The sequence below is a fragment of the Panthera leo genome, chromosome C1 (genome assembly GCF_018350215.1).
Source record: "Panthera leo isolate Ple1 chromosome C1, P.leo_Ple1_pat1.1, whole genome shotgun sequence".
NCBI classification, from domain to species: Eukaryota; Metazoa; Chordata; class Mammalia; order Carnivora; family Felidae; genus Panthera; species Panthera leo.
The window spans coordinates 38,917,780-38,935,494 of NC_056686.1; the positions used below are offsets into that span (position 1 = coordinate 38,917,780).

General features: G+C 34.0%; 1 protein-coding gene and 1 long non-coding RNA gene across 11 annotated transcripts in view; one reads left to right on the plus strand and one right to left on the minus strand.

Moving 5' to 3' along the window:
* LOC122227040 overlaps positions 1–17,189 on the plus strand; it is a 36,411-nt gene extending 19,222 nt beyond the window's left edge. The window contains exons 2-3 of the long non-coding RNA XR_006205865.1: positions 8,903–9,020; positions 17,150–17,189. This is a non-coding gene — a long non-coding RNA (uncharacterized LOC122227040). The remainder of the gene's footprint in view (positions 1–8,902; positions 9,021–17,149) is intronic.
* LOC122227036 (BEN domain-containing protein 5) overlaps positions 1–17,715 on the minus strand; it is a 1,450,833-nt gene that overhangs the window by 762,977 nt on the left and 670,141 nt on the right. The window contains exon 1 of one of the 10 annotated variants that reach the window (XM_042951165.1): positions 10,622–10,681. The exons of the other annotated variants lie outside the window; for them this stretch is intronic. Coding sequence (XP_042807099.1) covers positions 10,622–10,624 — 3 coding nt within the window. The 5' untranslated portion in view covers positions 10,625–10,681. Of the gene's footprint in view, positions 1–10,621; positions 10,682–17,715 lie in introns of those variants that run through there. 10 annotated transcript variants of the gene reach the window in all.

Below are 17,715 nucleotides of genomic sequence, written 5' to 3' on the forward strand. Positions count from 1 at the left end.
AGTCTGATGAGAATCATCATCTGTGCTCCTATACTTGCATGAGGACACATATACAACTACCATTACTTTTAATTTTACTATGCTTAAGTCATTTAAAGGGATGAAAATAATGTAGCTAAATGTTCTATTGATTAGACACAAATATATATGTCAAATATTATGACATGTATTGGGGAATATATTTTGGGAACAGCAAGTGATGCAAAAAGGCTGAAGTTTAGTCTAGAATAGGCAAGAGTCTGAGAAAATACAAAGGGATATTAACTGTATTGAGCACTCTGTACTAGACTATGTGATACACTGTATACAGTCTGTCTTATTTGAAGATAGAGATAGCATGTAGGTTATACATCTCAGATACATATGAGAATAAGTGATCATTTTATAGGCTGAGTACATAGGAGTTGGTATTAGTAGTCTGATAGCAATCAATTCAATCTGATCACAATTGCAAAATAAATGGGAAGTAATACTATGATGACTAGGTGTAGCAGGAAAAAAAAGGCTGGATGGTAGGAAATAAGTTCTGGTCTAGGTTCAACTTTCTGTGTGACCTTTGACAGGTTACTTCGCTTGCAAAAATTAACTTAATTGCTATGGTAAACTTTTCCACTGTTGATGACAATGCCTGTTATGTTGTTCAGAATTTCTTATGTGTATGTACCTCTGAAGGCTGTAAACTTCCTTGTGCATAAAAACCACCTGAGGAGGGGCGCCTGGGTGGCTCAGTCGGTTAAGCATCCGACTTCAGCTCAGGTCATGATCTCACAGTCCGTGAGTTCAAGCCCCGCATGGGGCTCTGTGCTGACAGCTCAGAGCCTGGAGCCTGCTTTGGATTCTGTGTCTCCCTCTCTCTCTCTGCCCCTCCCCTGCTCATGCTCTGTCTCTCTCTATCTCAAAAATAAAAAAAAAACATTAAAAAAAATTTTAAAAACCACCTGAGGAGCTTATAAAAAATGCAGACTCCTATGTGTATCCCAAGGACAAAATATGCTGATACAGTGCATCTGAAGTGGAGCAGGAATCTATATTAGACAAGCACCTTTGATCATTCTGATATTGATTATCCATAGACTGTGATTTAGCAAGAATTACCTAATTCAATACATTCCCTTTTCTGCCTTGGCTACCAGGAAGCACAGTTCAGTTTTACATTCACTCTTCCTTTCATTTCTTACCTCTGGTTATCTTATCCTTGTTTCAATGGTCCTATTGTATCATTATGGGTTTTTTTTTCAGTATTGTTTTTTCATTGTTTTTAATGCAAATATTTTGCATTCTTCCCAGGAGTGGTAAATATAAATAATAAAGAAATAAAACCACATGGTCATAAACATTTTGGAACATAAAAGTTGTGCGTATAAGATAATCCCTATGCGACTATCAAATTTGGAATTGCATTATTCTATAATGCTAACAAATGCACTATAAAAATCCATTTTAAATATTAAGGACCTATTCATACCATGTACTATGTCAGTGAACAAAACAGACTTATAAAATTGAGTGCTATAAAAAGTAGAGAAGGTCACAGAAAATGAGTGTGGTGTAAGGGGCAGGGGGGATAAAAAAGTTTCCTTTATTAAACAGAGAGGTCAAAGAAGTTTTCCCTTGAAAGTTGGTTTACAGCACATATTTAAATGAGGGAATGGAGTTAGCCAATCATATATCTGAGGAAAGAGTATTCCACACAGAAGGAACAGATCCATAGGAGGATCCCAGAATATTCAAGGAAAGGTAAATGGTCAATGTATCAGGAACAGGATGAGGGACAAAGTAGCAAGAGATGAGATCACAGAGGATACAGGGGGCCAGATTAAGTAGTTTGTTATAAATTATTTTAAGATCCTCTTATTCTAAGTGAAGTGGGAAGTATTGGAGAGTTTTGAGCATAGTCTTGGCTACTGTTTGGCAACAGACCAAAATGAGGCAAAAGTAGAAGCAGAAAGACCCATTATGAGGCTATTGTAGTCATCCAAGTGAGAGATGATAGTGGTTCAGACTAGAGCAGCATTGGTGGAAAAGCCAATTGGATTTTCTAAATGATTAGATGTGGCAGGTAAGAATTTAAGAGATACAGGGCTTCTACTCAGACGTTGGTCTAACTGATGAGAAAATCCTGTCTAAATTATGTCCATGATCAATGGAATTCATATAAGCCTCTCTTTAATCTGGTTACATAAAATAAACTTTGAAAAATAAGCTGGATTTGATTAAGGAAGAGTGATTCTGATCCTATAGCATTCACTTAAGCCAATAGGGTATCCTGTAACACACATGACTCTATGACTATCACAGAATTTCTGGCCTCAATGGAAGAAGCACAGGTTGGTCAGTTGGTTCATATTTATATATCACTTCTACGTCTATTCTAAACACCTCAAAAAAACACAAAACATAAAAAAAACAAAAAAGTACTTCTGTAGTACATATTATTATTATTCCCTATATTATGAACAAGGAAACTGATGCTCAGAGAGGTTAAAAAATATGTCCAAGCTCACATAGTGAATATATTGGGGAGTTGGAGTTCAAACCCAGCAGCCAGGCTCCAAGATCTCACTCATTAACTGCTATAGTATATAATTTCTAAAAACTTCCCCAAGCCTCAATTTTTCATATGAAAGTTGGGATAATAATAGTATTTACTTTATAAGATTTTTGTGAGCACAAGAAGAATGATTATTTAGTCCTTACATTAATAGTAAATAGCTATCAGCATTATAACAATGTTATTGTTGATTTAAAAAGTTATGACCATTATTTTTGTCAGGTCCTCAGAAGGTTATTCCTACTCTACCTATTAGTAAATTGGAGCTCAATGATGATTATATGATTTTCTTAGTCATAGAAGTGAGGGACAGGATTTTATTTCAGATCTCATGTTTCTAAGGTCTTTTAAAATTCTTTTTCATTTTCTCAGTAGATGAAGTATACAGAGATGTGGAGGGGCACTGAATGATGCTTACAGTTCACAGAAACACTACTTAAAAGCCTATATAAAAACCTGTAATATAAAGGGAATCTACAAAAAGAATAAATAGCTTCCCCATATATCAGCAAAACCCAGTTCCAAAATATAATAAAAAATATCTAATGTTCACCAGCAATAAAATAGAAACTACCTCCAAATATACTTAACAAAAAATAAAGAACTTGCATAAATAAAGTTACCCAAGCTCTATTATGGATAAAAAAGATGAAAAATACCATGTTCTTATATGGAAAGTATTATTAATATTATATGTCAACTCTGCTTAAATTATTCTATGGATTTAACACAACTTCAATGAAAACACCAAAGATAATTTTAGAATATGAGAGAGTAATTCCAAAAATCATCTTTCAAAACACATTAAACATTAAAAAATACTTAAAAAAAAGAGTAGCAAAGGGGGCCTTAGGTTAGAATAGTAAAATATATTACAAGCTTACAAGTATTAAAACAATATTCTAATGGTATGGAAATAGCTATAAAACAGAACAGTACAGAAAATCCTGAAGAACTCATTCATTCATTTATTATCCCACAGAAATTTACTGAATGTCTGCTGTGTGCCAAAAACTATTCTATGCTCTGCGAATACAGAGAAATAAAAAGATAGAATTACTACTCTCATAGAGTTTAAATTCCAGTGACCTAAAGTAATGAAAGAAATATCTAATATGATAAAAAAAAAAAACCTTTTCATGGAGAATTAATAGATTTTTCAACCAATGTTGGATAACTGCCTAAACATAATCATTGAGAAAGAACTAATGTTAAGTCTCTATGTCTAACCTTACTAACCAAAATAAAGTAGATTAGAGATTGTAGAAGAAGGAAATGGAAGAAAACTAGGTGGAGGAGATAGAGAGGAGAAGAAGAGGAAGGAAAGAAAGGCCAAGCCAAGCTACAGAACCCTTAAAGAGAGTATAAATTAACAATTAGTTACATACTCTTAAAATGAAAGGGTGTTTCCTTATCTAGCTATAGAGAAATAAGAACCAAAGAAAAAAATTATGGGTATGACAATTTGAAAATCAAAACTTCTGAATATCAAAAATAATATAAAGAAAACTGAAAGGTAAGTAATAACATGGGAAAATATTCAATTCTATAAATAGAAAAAGTTAATTTACTCAAAAAGTTTGCACTGGAGAAAATGAAAAGATATGCCACAAACTGGGCATATTTTACAAATATTTTCCAGTATTCAGAAATGAACAAAGTACCTAAAATGCACAAATACTTAAAACTCAACAATAAAAAGCATCCCAATTAAAAAATGGGCTAGAAATCTGTAAAGATATCTCAGCAAAGAAGATACAGATGGCAAAATAAGCATATGAAAATACGGTCAATATCATTTGTCATTAGGGAATTGCAAATTAAAACAACAATGAGATGCTACCTAATAGAATGACCAAAATTCAAAACAAATGCTAGTAGAGGTATGAGCAGTAGGAACTCTCATTCTTGCTGATGAGAATGAAAAATGGTAAAGACACTTTGGAAGACACTTTGGTGGTTTCTTACCAAACTAAAATGAATTCTTACCATACGATTCACCAGTCATTAGTATTTATCCAAATGAGTTGAAAATGTATGTCCACACAAAATCTGCACACACATGTTTATAGAAGCCTTATTCATAACTTCTGAAACTTGGAAACAATAAAGGTGTCCTTCAATAGGTAAATAGATAAACTATGATATTCTACACAGTGGAATACTACTCTGCAATAAACAGAAATAGATCATCAAGTCATGAAAAGACATGAGATAAACTTAAATGCACATTGCTATGTGAATGAAGTCAACCTGAAAGGGCTACATACTGTATAATTCCAATCCAATCATATGACATTCTGAAAAAGGCAAAACGATGCAGACTAAAAGATCTGAGGTTGCTAGGGAGCTAGGGGAATGGAAAGAAAGAAGGATGAGTAGGTGGAGCACAGTGGATTTTAGGGGTAGTGACACTATTATTCTGCACAAAACTGTAATGGTAAATATATGTCATTTTACATTTGTCAAAATGAATAGAATGTACAACACAAAGAGTGAACCCTAATGTAAATTATAACCTTTAGTTAATAGTAATTTTATCAATATTGACTTATCAAAATTAATAAATATACTGCACTGATCCAAAAAGTTTTCTAACAGGGGAAATTGGAGGGGGTGAGTAGCAAAAGGATATGGTAACTCTCTGTATTATTCACTCATTTCTATAAACCTAAAACAGTTTTTTAAAACAAAAGTCTAGGGGCACCTGGGTAGCTCAGTGGTTAAGCATCCTACTTTGGATCAGGTCATGATCTCGGGGTCCATGAGTTAGAGCCTCCAGTTGGACTCTGTGCTGACAGCTCAGAGCCTGCAGCCTGCTTTGGATTCTGTCTGTCTGTCTGTCTGTCTCTCTCTGTCCCTCCCCTGCTCATAGTCTGTCTCTGTCTCTCTCAAAACTAAATAAACATTGGGAAAAAAATTTAAGTCTATCAATATAAAAACAATATCTTTCACAATCAAAAAAATTGCCATTATGAGAGGGAGGGGGAGAGAGAGAAATGGAGGGAGAGAGAAAGGACACGAACCAGAGAACTTCTAAAGAAAAAAAAATCAAAATAAAATAAAATTATAAATTTCCATTATTCTAACCTAACAATAAAGTTAAATAATTAACAAAAGGGCACTATTTACTTTTGAAAGCAGTGATAGAGTCTGGCATATTTATACACTGCCTGATAGAGTATTAAATAACAGAACTTGGAGGGCATTTTATTAACATGGCTTAAAACTATTTTAAGTATATATAACTTCAATTCCCATGTTTGGGAATTTGGCCTAATGAAATAATCATAGGAAACACAAAACTATTTACTATAGCACTGTTTGTTGTAGAACTTAATTGTCCAAAACTAAGGGATTGATATAATGAATTATGATGCATCCGAACAATAATCTCCTGAGATTATTTAAAAGAATCTTATACAAAAATATTTAATATGTGGAAAATATTCAGACTGTATTGACAAGTGGAAGATAAAGCATGTATAAAAATGGTTTCATATTATCTCATTTTTAAGAAAAATATATGTACACAATTTTGCTTTTTTGTTTCTTTCTATACATGTGGGAAGAGAAACAACAAAAGTAAAATTATGCCAACATGTCAACAATAATTATTTCTTTTTAATTGGGTTATAGGAAATATTTGTTTTCTTCATTTTGGTTATCTGTATTTTCTATTATTTCTATAAGTAATATGCACTGCATTTTTAATAAGAAAAAATATAGTGCAGTGCTTAAGAGAAAAGGTTCTGAACTCATCTTGGCTGTAACTTGAGATACTTACTTTGCCTTCCCAAACCTCAGTTTGCACCTCTGTACAATGAAAATATTAGTTATTTTGAGGAATAAATATAATAGTGAACTGTTTTTAACATAGTGTTTGTCCCATAATATATGATCAACAAGTACTAATGAGATATCATCATCATAATTATATAGAGAGAATATCATCATTATAAACAGAGCTGAGAATTAAGTGACAAGACTAAAACACATTTACCTCTAATGAGAAATCACATCCCAAACTGAGAGGAGATGGGAAATAGACATAGAAATCCCCATAGTTACACAATAAAACAACTGCTAGCCAGTGTGGGCTTCTGATTCTATGAACATAAATATCTCAATGCAAATTAAAAATAATCTCCAAACAAATCCAAGGAGACACAAAAGAGCAGGCAGGAATCTGTGTGTTTCATCAGTTACACAGTGATAATTAAGAGAAGACATCTGAAACACCTACTTCAAAAATCTAACATCCTTAATATAGGGTAATATACCACTTAACTTTGTAAAGATGTCAGCCTCACCTAATATTATAATTACTGTAAATGTATTTCTCTAATGAGGATTTTCATGTATATTGGCCTTAGTGATATCTTTGTGGATCTGACTCCAAAGGTAAAGGAAACAAAAGTAAAAATAAACAAATAGAACTACATCAAACTGAAAAGCTTCTGCATAGTGAAGGAAATCATCCTCAAAACGAAAAGGCAACCCTCAGAATGGGATATTTGCAAATCATATGTCTGTTAAGGGGTTAATAGCCAAAATATATTTAAAAGACTCATATAACTCAAGAACAACAACAAGAAGAACAAAAGGAGTTAAAAAAAATGGGCAGAGAATCTGAATACACATTTTTCCAAAGAAGACATATAGGTGGCCAACAGGCACATGAAAAAATGTTCAATATCACTAATGATTAGGGAAATGCAACTCAAAACCATCATGAGGTGTCTTTTCACACCTGCTCAAATGACTACTATCACAATGACCAAAAATAACAAGTGTTTATGAGGATGTGTACTGTTAGTGGGGATGTAAATTGGTATAACCACTATGAAAAACAGTATGGAAATTCTGTTTCCATACTTATGGAAACACTTATTCCAAATTAAGAATAGATCTTCCATATAATCTAGCTGTTCCACTTCTGGGTATTTATACAAAGAATATGAAAACATTAATTCAAAAGATATTTGTGCCCCTGTGTTTATTGCACATTATTTACAATGGCCAAGATATTGGTAAATAACCTAAGTGTTCATAGATGAATAAATGGATAAAGTGGATTTGGTACGCATGTATGTATGTATTCACACACACACACACACACACACACACACACACACACACAATGGAATACTCCTCAGCCATAAATAAGAATGAAATCTTGCCATTTGCTACAACATGGATGGACCTTGAAGGTGTTATTATGCTCAGTGAAATAAGTCAGATGGAGAAAGACAAATACTGTGTGATTTCACTCATATCTGCAGTCTAAATAAACAAGACAAATGAACAAACAAACAAAAGTACCAAAACAAACTCATAGACACAGAGAACAGATTAATGGTTAGCATATATGAAGGAGGTTGGGGTGGAAGGTGAAATGGCAGAAGGGGTCAGTTGTATGGTAATGGATGGTGACTAGATTTTTGGTGGTGATCACTTTGTAGTATGCACAGATGTTGAATTACAATGTTGTATACCTAAAATTTATGTTATATATCAACTTTACCTCAGTAAAAAAATTTAAATCACATCACCAAAAGTCAATTAGTTAATTGTTTAAACTATAATAAGATATTTTCTCACATTTCCAGATGTGCAATTGCTCAATATCATTGGGCAAATGCAAGAAAATAGATTAGACATAAAAAAAATAGATCTGTCTGATTAACTTTGTGGAGTGAAAAAAAAGTGTTTTTTGAGGTTATGGAGTTATGGAGACTTAGGATCAAATTCCAACTTTTCACATAAAAATACTTATTTATAGCTTACTATGAGTAAGACCTTCTATATACCTATATATAGCTGTATAATATTGAGCAAGTTATTTAATCTTCTTGAGCCTCAGTTTCCTCAACTATAAAAAAATAATAAAGCTTCTATTCATCCTAATATTAATATTTGGACAAAAATATGAATGCATTAGCTTATTGATACACAAAGTATAGGATATTTAAATGCAGATAATGATGATAGCAAACACATGGGCTTACTGTGTGTCAAACACCTTTCTAAACACTTTAAACACATAAACTAATTTAATCCTCTTAACAATCTGAAGAGTAGAAAACTGAAGCACAAAGAGTTTAAATAACTTTTATAAGGTAAGGGCTAATAAGTAGTGAGCCAGATTGAAAGACAGGCAATCTGGCTCCATGGTTGGTATTCTTACTCACTAGACCATAGAGCCACTCTGTTATAATTGGTCTTATCCTTTATACGGAGCTGTGTTCCTCACCATTTGTTAATACCTTGTCTTCTAAGTACCTTGCTTGCATAAAATTAATTTTTCCTTGTGTGTTTGATTCTGCTTACTTTTTCCATTTTCCCTAGTATTCATTAACTAAACCAAGATTTAGAAAGACCAGAGAAAGGAGAGTTGAATTCTAATTGTCTTCAAAGGCTATGTCAACACCATACCTACTAGAATTGACTTAGTGGGAAATGCAAGGTGAGATTTCTTTAATTATAAAAAAAATAGTAGTAATAGCCTTCATTTATGAAATATGTGTGAACTATGCTATGTATTTTATATATACACAATCTCATTTAATTATCGTGAAAATCCAATAATAGCACTATTTCCAGCCCATGTTACTGTTGGAAAAACTGAGGGTTAGAGAGGTTAACTAAATTGCCCAAATCTGCACATCTAGCAATTGGCAGAGCGAGGGTATAAACTCAGCTCTACTTGTCCAGATGCTCTTAAACATTTCTCTGCTTACTGTCACAACAAGTCATGTGAGATGGAACCTAGGATGGAAATGGAAATAGAGGGCCAGGACTAGGAAGCTGATTAAGGAGGACAATGACTATACAGATCTAGAGGTAACAAAGATCTATCAAGTTTACATCTATATAGAAGTGGGCAACATTTAAAAGTGGTATAAAACAGGGAATTTTGGAAAGCCAAATTAGAAGTAACAAATAGTTTGTCTAGGCCTGATTTTACATTAATTTCATGTTTACTACAAAAAAAATTTGTTCACTGTAAAAAAAAAGTGAGATAAAACAGTAAAACACAAAGTAGAAAAAACTAAAATATGCTCCAAAAGGAAAATACTTAATACTTCAATGTAGCATTTATATACATATACTTTTCCACCAAAGACAAATGTCTTTGTCACCTAATAAAAAATATAAAATGTTTTCCCATGCTATTTTATACTCTTCAAAACATTATCCTGGAGATAAGTGGTCTAATAGTAGTCACCTAATAAAGTAAGAAATCTGCGGGGAACCTGTCCAAGTTTACTTTACCTGTTGGCAAACAGTTTGTGCTTTTAAGTGCTTGTTTCCCCCCCAATGGCTACCTGAATAAGAAAAGAAATGAATGTGTATGAACACTATCCATCTCCATCTCCACTCAACCACTAAGTTATTTAGTTAATTAAAACAAAAATTTCTGAGTCCAAACATGGTATCTATTATTTCATAGGTCTATATACTACTTTCTGAATATATAAAGACTTATTTCCATCTTGTTGCCACTGCCACTAAATCTTCTCACCATTTCTCTTATGGACTGTTGCACCCGCCTCTTATCCCGAAATTTCTAATTCATCCTCTACTTATAGCAGAGTGATACTCCTAAAATGGAAATTACTTTTTATCCTTCACTATTGTCAGCACCTAATTACAGGGTCTGGTACAACGATGACTGAAATATTGACTGACTAAATGAACAAATGAAAAGGAACCGTAGTAACACAAGTGTGCAGGTGAGAAAAAGCAGTTTCTTTACTTCTCATTCGGGGATAACAAGACTGCCTACATTATACAGTGGTTACAAGCACTAATGAGATAGAAAAAAGATTTCTGTGTCAGACCAAGTTTAAGTAACAGGAACCAGAGTTACACTTCCACATGAAAAAGCTAAAGAACAGGACAAAATATATGAAATAATGGTTTTCAAGACAATGGAGGTAGAAAAAAAAAAAGACGGTAGAGGTCAGGCAATGAAGAACAGTGCATTGCTTATAAAAATGTAGATGGTACAGACATTTTAGAAAATATTTTGGCAGTTTTGTAAACAATTAAGCATTTACCTACCATCTTACCCACTCATTCCTCTGCAAGGTGTCCACTTGGGAGAAATGAAATCTTCTATACACGTGAATACTTGTACCTGAATGTTAATAAAGCCTTATTTGTAATAACTAAAATGGAGAGGGCACTCAAATGTCTATCAGAAGGTGAAATATAAACAAATTGTGGTATATCTATATAACTGAAGACATATAAAATATATAAAAAGGAATGAAATATTGATACATGCAATGACAATGAATCTCCACATAGTTATGCTGAGTGAAAGAAACAAGATAAAGACGAGTACATAGTATGCACTTCCCTTTATATAAATCTCTAGAAACAGAAACCTAATTTATAATGAGCCAAAGAAGATTAATAGTTGCCTGGGGAGGAGATGGCTTCATAAATGTGCACATATGTCAAAACATCAAATTGTACACTTTAAATGTGTGTGATTTCTTTTATGTTGATTATGCCTCAATACGGTTGTTTTTAAAAGTACAAAAGGGAAATATAAAGAATATAACATGGTGCCTATCACATAGCAAGTACTCAGTAAATGTTAGTTACTATTATTATTAAAGTATAATGAGATAAACATTTTATATATCATACTATTAAGCTAGCATTAAAATTCCTTTCATGGTTGGGAAAATACAGACATTTGAGTATATGCAAAACCTGGATGGCAAAAACCCAAGCAATAAAAACAGTTGTAGGTTTTGATGTCAGCAAATGAGTGGAATTTGACTTTCCATCAAGTAGACAGAAAAAGAAACTACAGAGATGGTGGTAAGTACAAGTAAGGATGATTATATGCAGTTAAGAGGCTAGTAAAATTTGCTTGTGGTGGGATGATTAAAAAATATTTTAAGACAATAACCTACTTGGTTTTAATTTTTGTGATGTAAATAATTTCTCCAACACCTCCAACTTCAACTAATTTTAATATACTTAACAAATACTTTAAGGAAATTATGGTGTTGGTTTTATATTTTGTGTATGTGTGTATCCTCCTCCTTTGGGAATGAGTACAGCTGTGAGAAACAGGAAAATAATTGCAGTGTCTTAAACACAATAGTTTATTTTTCTCTTCAAAACAAAAACAAAAACAAAAACAAAAACAAAAACAAAAACAAAAACAAAAAAACCTGGGAGTGCCCAGGTGGCTCAATAGGTTAATCGTCCAATTCTTGATTTCAACTCAGGTCATGATCTCACCATTGTGGGATCAAGCCCTGAGTCAGGCTCTGCGCTGACAGTGCAAAGCATACTTGGAATTCTCTCTCTCCCTCCCCCTCCCCCACCATGCTCGTCTTCTCTCTCAAAATAAATAAACTTAAAAAAAAAAAAAAGAAGAAGAACCCAGACACAGAGGTTACCATGAAAATGTGAGGTCTTCCCCAAGAAAACTGCACAAAAATCTTGTGTGGTACTGTGGTACTGTGACTTCTACATGGTGTGAAAGAGTGACCTAAATTACTTTTAGCTAGGTCTCAATATACTAAAAGACACACCTTATCACCCACCTCTCAATACATACCTATAATTATAGGTTATAAGATGCTTTGGGGAGTAGAGTGGCTCAGAGTAAACAATGTCTACCTTAGGAATTACAGCATAATCTTACTCATTAATGCTGTCTCTGAGATCACATCCTCTTTGAATCCCTCAGGGCCTGCATAACCTACTTGATGATCCCTCCTGTCTTCCAACAGATCCCAGGACCAGATTTATTGCTTGAAATCGGAGATTAATGCTATATCCCTAGCCCCTAGCATAGCTTCTGGTATATAGTAAGTGCTTAGTAAATATTTGTTAATTCGACAAAAAATTACCTATCTACCTATCTATCTATCTATAAATCAAGATGTTAAACCTAGTCATTAGGGAAGCATAAGTTAAAATAATAATGAGATGTCCTTTCCACCAATCAAACTGATGAAAATTAAAAAGCATGACAATGTTAAAGGCTGGTAAAAATGTAAGGAAAATTGTATTTTCATATACTGCTGGTAAGAATGTAAACTAATAATATAGTTTGGAAACAATATGGTAGTCCCTACTAAATAAAAAACATGCATAATCTGTGACCCAACAATCCAACTTCTAGATATAGGAGTTGGAAGAAATGTTCACATATGGACAAAAATTACCACATACCAATGCCAAATGCAGCATTATTAGCAATTTCAAAAATGGAAACTCCTTTAATGTCCGTCATATGGTATATTTGCCTAAAACTAATATAATGTAGTATATTTATACGATAGCATAATAGGAAAGCATCTCAGATTTCCATTGCTCATTGTAACTAGTTCTCCTTTTCTTCTGGACATACACCTATATACCTCCTTTGCATTTAGGTGAGTCATGTGAATATTTCTGGCCAATAACTTATGAATGGAAATGACACTTCTACATTGAAGCATTTAATTACTTGTGTGAAATCCCACAACTTTCTTTTCTCCTGTTGTGTTAGCTGAGGAAGCCTTGGTTTTCAGATGGCGTGTGACCAAGTTTGTGAAACTTCTTCAACCTGGGTCCTGAGTGCATTTGTAGAGCAGAACATGCTACTGACCCAGGTGGTTATATAGCAGGAATATAAATAAATATTTTGTGTGTTAAATAACAGATTTTTTTGGTACCTAGCCTATCCTGACTAATAAAAAATAATTTAATAGAAATAGATTAGAGAATAGCTAGTTTTAGTTCCCAAAACTACACAGTTCTAAAAATATATAACATTGAAATAAAAAGGCAAATTTCAGAATAATTTGTACAAGATGATGTCTTTGTAAATCCAAAACTATATACACATAGAAAAAATACCAAATTATTTTATATGAATGAAAATAAATGATGTAAAACAAAATGAACATAGACAAGAAGGAAACATGCTATCTTTAATAAGTAGGGATAGGAAATGAGACTTGCTTCTTTGAATAAAAGGAATTTCAGCTGAAACTATGTAGTAGGTTGTATGGTATCCCCCCAGAATTTATGTCCACATCCAAGTCCCTGGAGCTCATGAATGTAACCTTGTTTAGAAAAAGGGTCTTTGCATATATATGTTAACAATCCTGAGATGAAATCATCTGGATTACCCAGTGGACTCTAAATCTCACAAGTGTCCTCATAAGAAATAGAAGAGGAAAAGACTCACACAGAAGAGAAAGTAACGTGAAGACAAAGACAGAGGTTGAAGTGATGTAGTTACTAGCCAAAGAAGTCAAGGGATGCCTAGAGATACTGGAAACTGAAAGAAACAAGGAAGAATTCTCCCCCTAGAGACTCCAGAGTCTAGGCCGCAAGTGCGGCCCTTGATTTCATCTTAATTTTATACTTCTGAATTCCAAAGCAATGAGAGAATAAATTTTTATTGTTTTAAGCCACCCAATCGAAGGTAATTTGTTGCAGCATCCTGAGAAAACAAATACAAATTGCAATGCCTTCTTTCTTAAAAAGCAAAAAACAAAACTAGAAATAAATATAACAAAATATTAATGGCTATTAATTCTGGGCAGCAGCAAATAAGGGTATTTGTAATGTTACTCTTTGTATTTTCCTATATATTTTAAATTTCTCACAATAAAATTTACAAAAATTAATTATAGATGAAGGGGATTAAGAGTACACTTATCTTGGGGCACCTGAGTGGCTCAGTTGGTTAAGCATCCCACTTTTGATTTTTGGCTTAGGTCTTGATCTCATGGTTCATCAAGCCCCATGTGGGGCTCCATGCTGACAGCATGGAGGCTGCTTGGGATTCTCTCTCTTTCTCTCTCTCTCTCTCTCTGCCCCTCCCCAGCTTGCACTTGCTCTCTCTCTTTCTCTCAAAATAAATAAATAAACTTAAAAAGAAAAGGGTACACTTATCTTGATGAGCATGAAGTAATATACGGAACTATTGAATCAGTATATTGTACATCTGAAACTAATATGACACTGCATGTTAACTACACTGGAATTAAAATAAAACGAATATACACACAAATGAATTATACTGAATTTTATTAATTATTAAATTAATTACAGTGTGTTGTATATCTTTCTTTATTCAGTTTGTAAATACTTAAAACCCTGAGGGGGAAAAAACCTGGGTGGTTCAGTAAACACACTCATTACAGATAATTCACCATTCTGAGGACTTTAAATGCTCTTGACAATTGACCTCCAACTCATTTCATAGTCTTAACTCATATCCTACTACTTCCCGACACACACTCTGTGTTCTAGATTACCTATAGTTAGCCAGACAGGAAATTTTTAAGTCTTCATGTCTTTGCTCCTATTGTTTCCTTCAATTAGAATGGCTGTAAGGCCTGGGGAACTACTTTTTCCCCTACATCCAATTCAAATAACATCATCAATAAAGACTTCCCAGACTCCTGAGATAGAATTAATTAGTTCCTCTTTTGTGTTCAATCTGCATTTATTTCAAACTGAATTCTCATAACTGTCACTTCATTTTAATTTATATTTCTTTGTCTGTCTTTCTCTATAAATGTAGACTTGGCTGAAAGTACAATTAGTTATATTTATATCACCAATAATGAACACAGTGGCTAACAATGATTAGGAACTCAGTAAATGCTAACTGAATAAATGAATGAATGACTGTTTCATAATTCAATGCTTTTTATCCTGGACTTCTGTGTAATGCAAACATTATAAGATATTGCTAATTTAGGGGAGAAACCTATAGGAAAACAAATTAACCCAATAGACCCAAGAAGCAATTTCTCTTTAACACATTAATCATCAAACGATACCTTCTTAACCTCTATCACAACAGAAGGAAAAACAGAAACTAACTGCAGAGTTGCTTTAACAACAGAAAACTCATCTCACCTCTTGACTATGATCTCATACCCACTGCACTGTGTTCAGTCCAGTAACCAGTACTCTAAGGGCATCCTGAGTCACTCTCTGACAGAGCTTGGCCCTCTCTCCAGCAGTCTGACCCACCACTAGCATTCTGACAAATCTGAGTCAGGGATGCCTGGGTGGTTAAGCAGCCAACTTCAGCTCAGGTCTTGATACCATGGTTTGTGAGTTTGAGCCCTGCGTCAGGCTCTGTCCTGTCAGCCTGTATCCTGTTTTGGATTTTGTGTCTCCTTCTCTCTCTGCCCCTCCCACACTCAGGCTCTGTCTCTCTCACTCAAAAATAAATGAATGTTTTAAAAAATCTGAGCCACTTTTGTTCACCTTATTTGAGGGAGAGAGAGAAAGAAAACACACCAACCATTCCTTTCCTCTTGGCACCGAGGTTTCATGGAGGACATCCCAGATGTCCTTATCTAGAGGGCACTAGAAAATTGTGTATTTGTTTCCTTAAAGAAAATGCTAGAAAAGCAGGCCTATAGGAGTGACTTTAGGCAGTACAGAACCAAGAGAAAATCATATCATCTAACCCCATCCCTCCATTCTTACAACCACCAAGATGTTTGTTGCAGAAATCCCTAAGGTTTAGCGCCAATTAACTTCCTTACTCAGAAACCTTCACAGACTACTACCATTTGTTCATTAATGAACAACTCTTAACATTAGTCTCAATCTCTGTATATCCAGTGCCTATCACAGTGAGCAGCGTATAGTGGGAATATCAACATTTGTTGAATGAACAGTCATATAGGCCCTATGTTAAGAGTGTAAGGAGGAGTAAGGAGGAATGTTGTCAAATTGAGCCCCATATACAAATTATCTCAAGGAATTTATCCAAAATTTTTCTCTTGATATATCAACACATTTTCATTTTCACTTTTTTCTTTTTTTATCAAAGATAACTGACATACAATAAAGTACAAAAAAAATCAAGTGTATAGTTCATTAAAATTTTTTAAAAGTTTTATTTATTTATTTTGACAGACACAGAGAGAGAATGGGGGAAGGGGGAGAGGGAGAGACAGAATTCCAAGCAGGCTCTCTGCTGACAGTGTAGAGCCTGACGAGGGGCTGGATCTCATGAGACATGAGATGACCCGAGCTGAAATCTAGAACCAGACATTTAACCAACTGAACTACCCCGGCACCCCACATTAAATTTTTCCATATGTCTTTTTCCTAAGAAAAATACAAGAATCTTATGATCATTTAATCCCATTTACTCCCTTCTCCTTTTTGTACTACAATGGTCAAATATATTGCTTCCTCTTATAACACCCAGAAGACATTGTCACTATAATTTTAAATAATAAATGTCTTTTGTGTCAATAACTGCCATTAGCTATTGCTTTTCATTCCTTCCTGCATTTTGGAGAATTTCAGAGAATTTATGTAAGACTTTTATTCATGGATTTAAGAAACTCAGTAAATTTTAAGCAGGATAAATACAAAGAAAACCAACTTAGGAACTTCATAGTCAAACTGTAGAGTGCCATCTTGGTTCATTTTTCTTCAGCATGAAGAACTTCCAGTGGTCTATTCTGTGGTGCAGGTCTGGAAGCAGTGAATTTTCTCAGATTTTGTCTGTCTCCCATTTTTGAAGGATATTCTAAGAGTGGAATTCTAACTGTTTTTCTTTTTCTTTTTCCCCCCTTTTAGGACTTTGAAGATGTCATCTCAGGGCACCTGGGTGGCTCAGTGGGTTAAGCATCCAACTTCGGCTCAGGTCATGATCTTGCGGTCCATGGGTTCAAGCCCCACATCAGGCTCTGTGCTGGAGCCTGCTTCGGATTCAGTGTCTCCCTCTCTCCCTCTCTGCCCCTCCCCTGCTCATACTCTATCTCTCTGTCTCTCAAAAATAAATAAATGTTAAAAAAATTTTTAAAAAGATGTCAATCTATTGTCTTCTGACTTTTATGATCGCTACTGAAAGGTCATATCTATTGTACTTTTGAAGATTATTGGTCTTTGGTCTATAGTTGTATTTAAAATTTTCTCTGCCTTGGTTCTCAATTCTCCAAGGATAGATATTTATAGGGAGTCTAAGGTTTAGAGAAGAGACATCTTTGGGAATCATTAGCATAAAAGTGAAAAGTAGGAGTTTTGAGGGGTGAATGTTAGGGACAGTATGAATAGGAGGAAAGAAAAGGGAAGCAAGGAGATGGAAAGGAAAGAGAAATATATTCAGAACACAATAAATAAGAGATGGAGCCCATAATTGACAA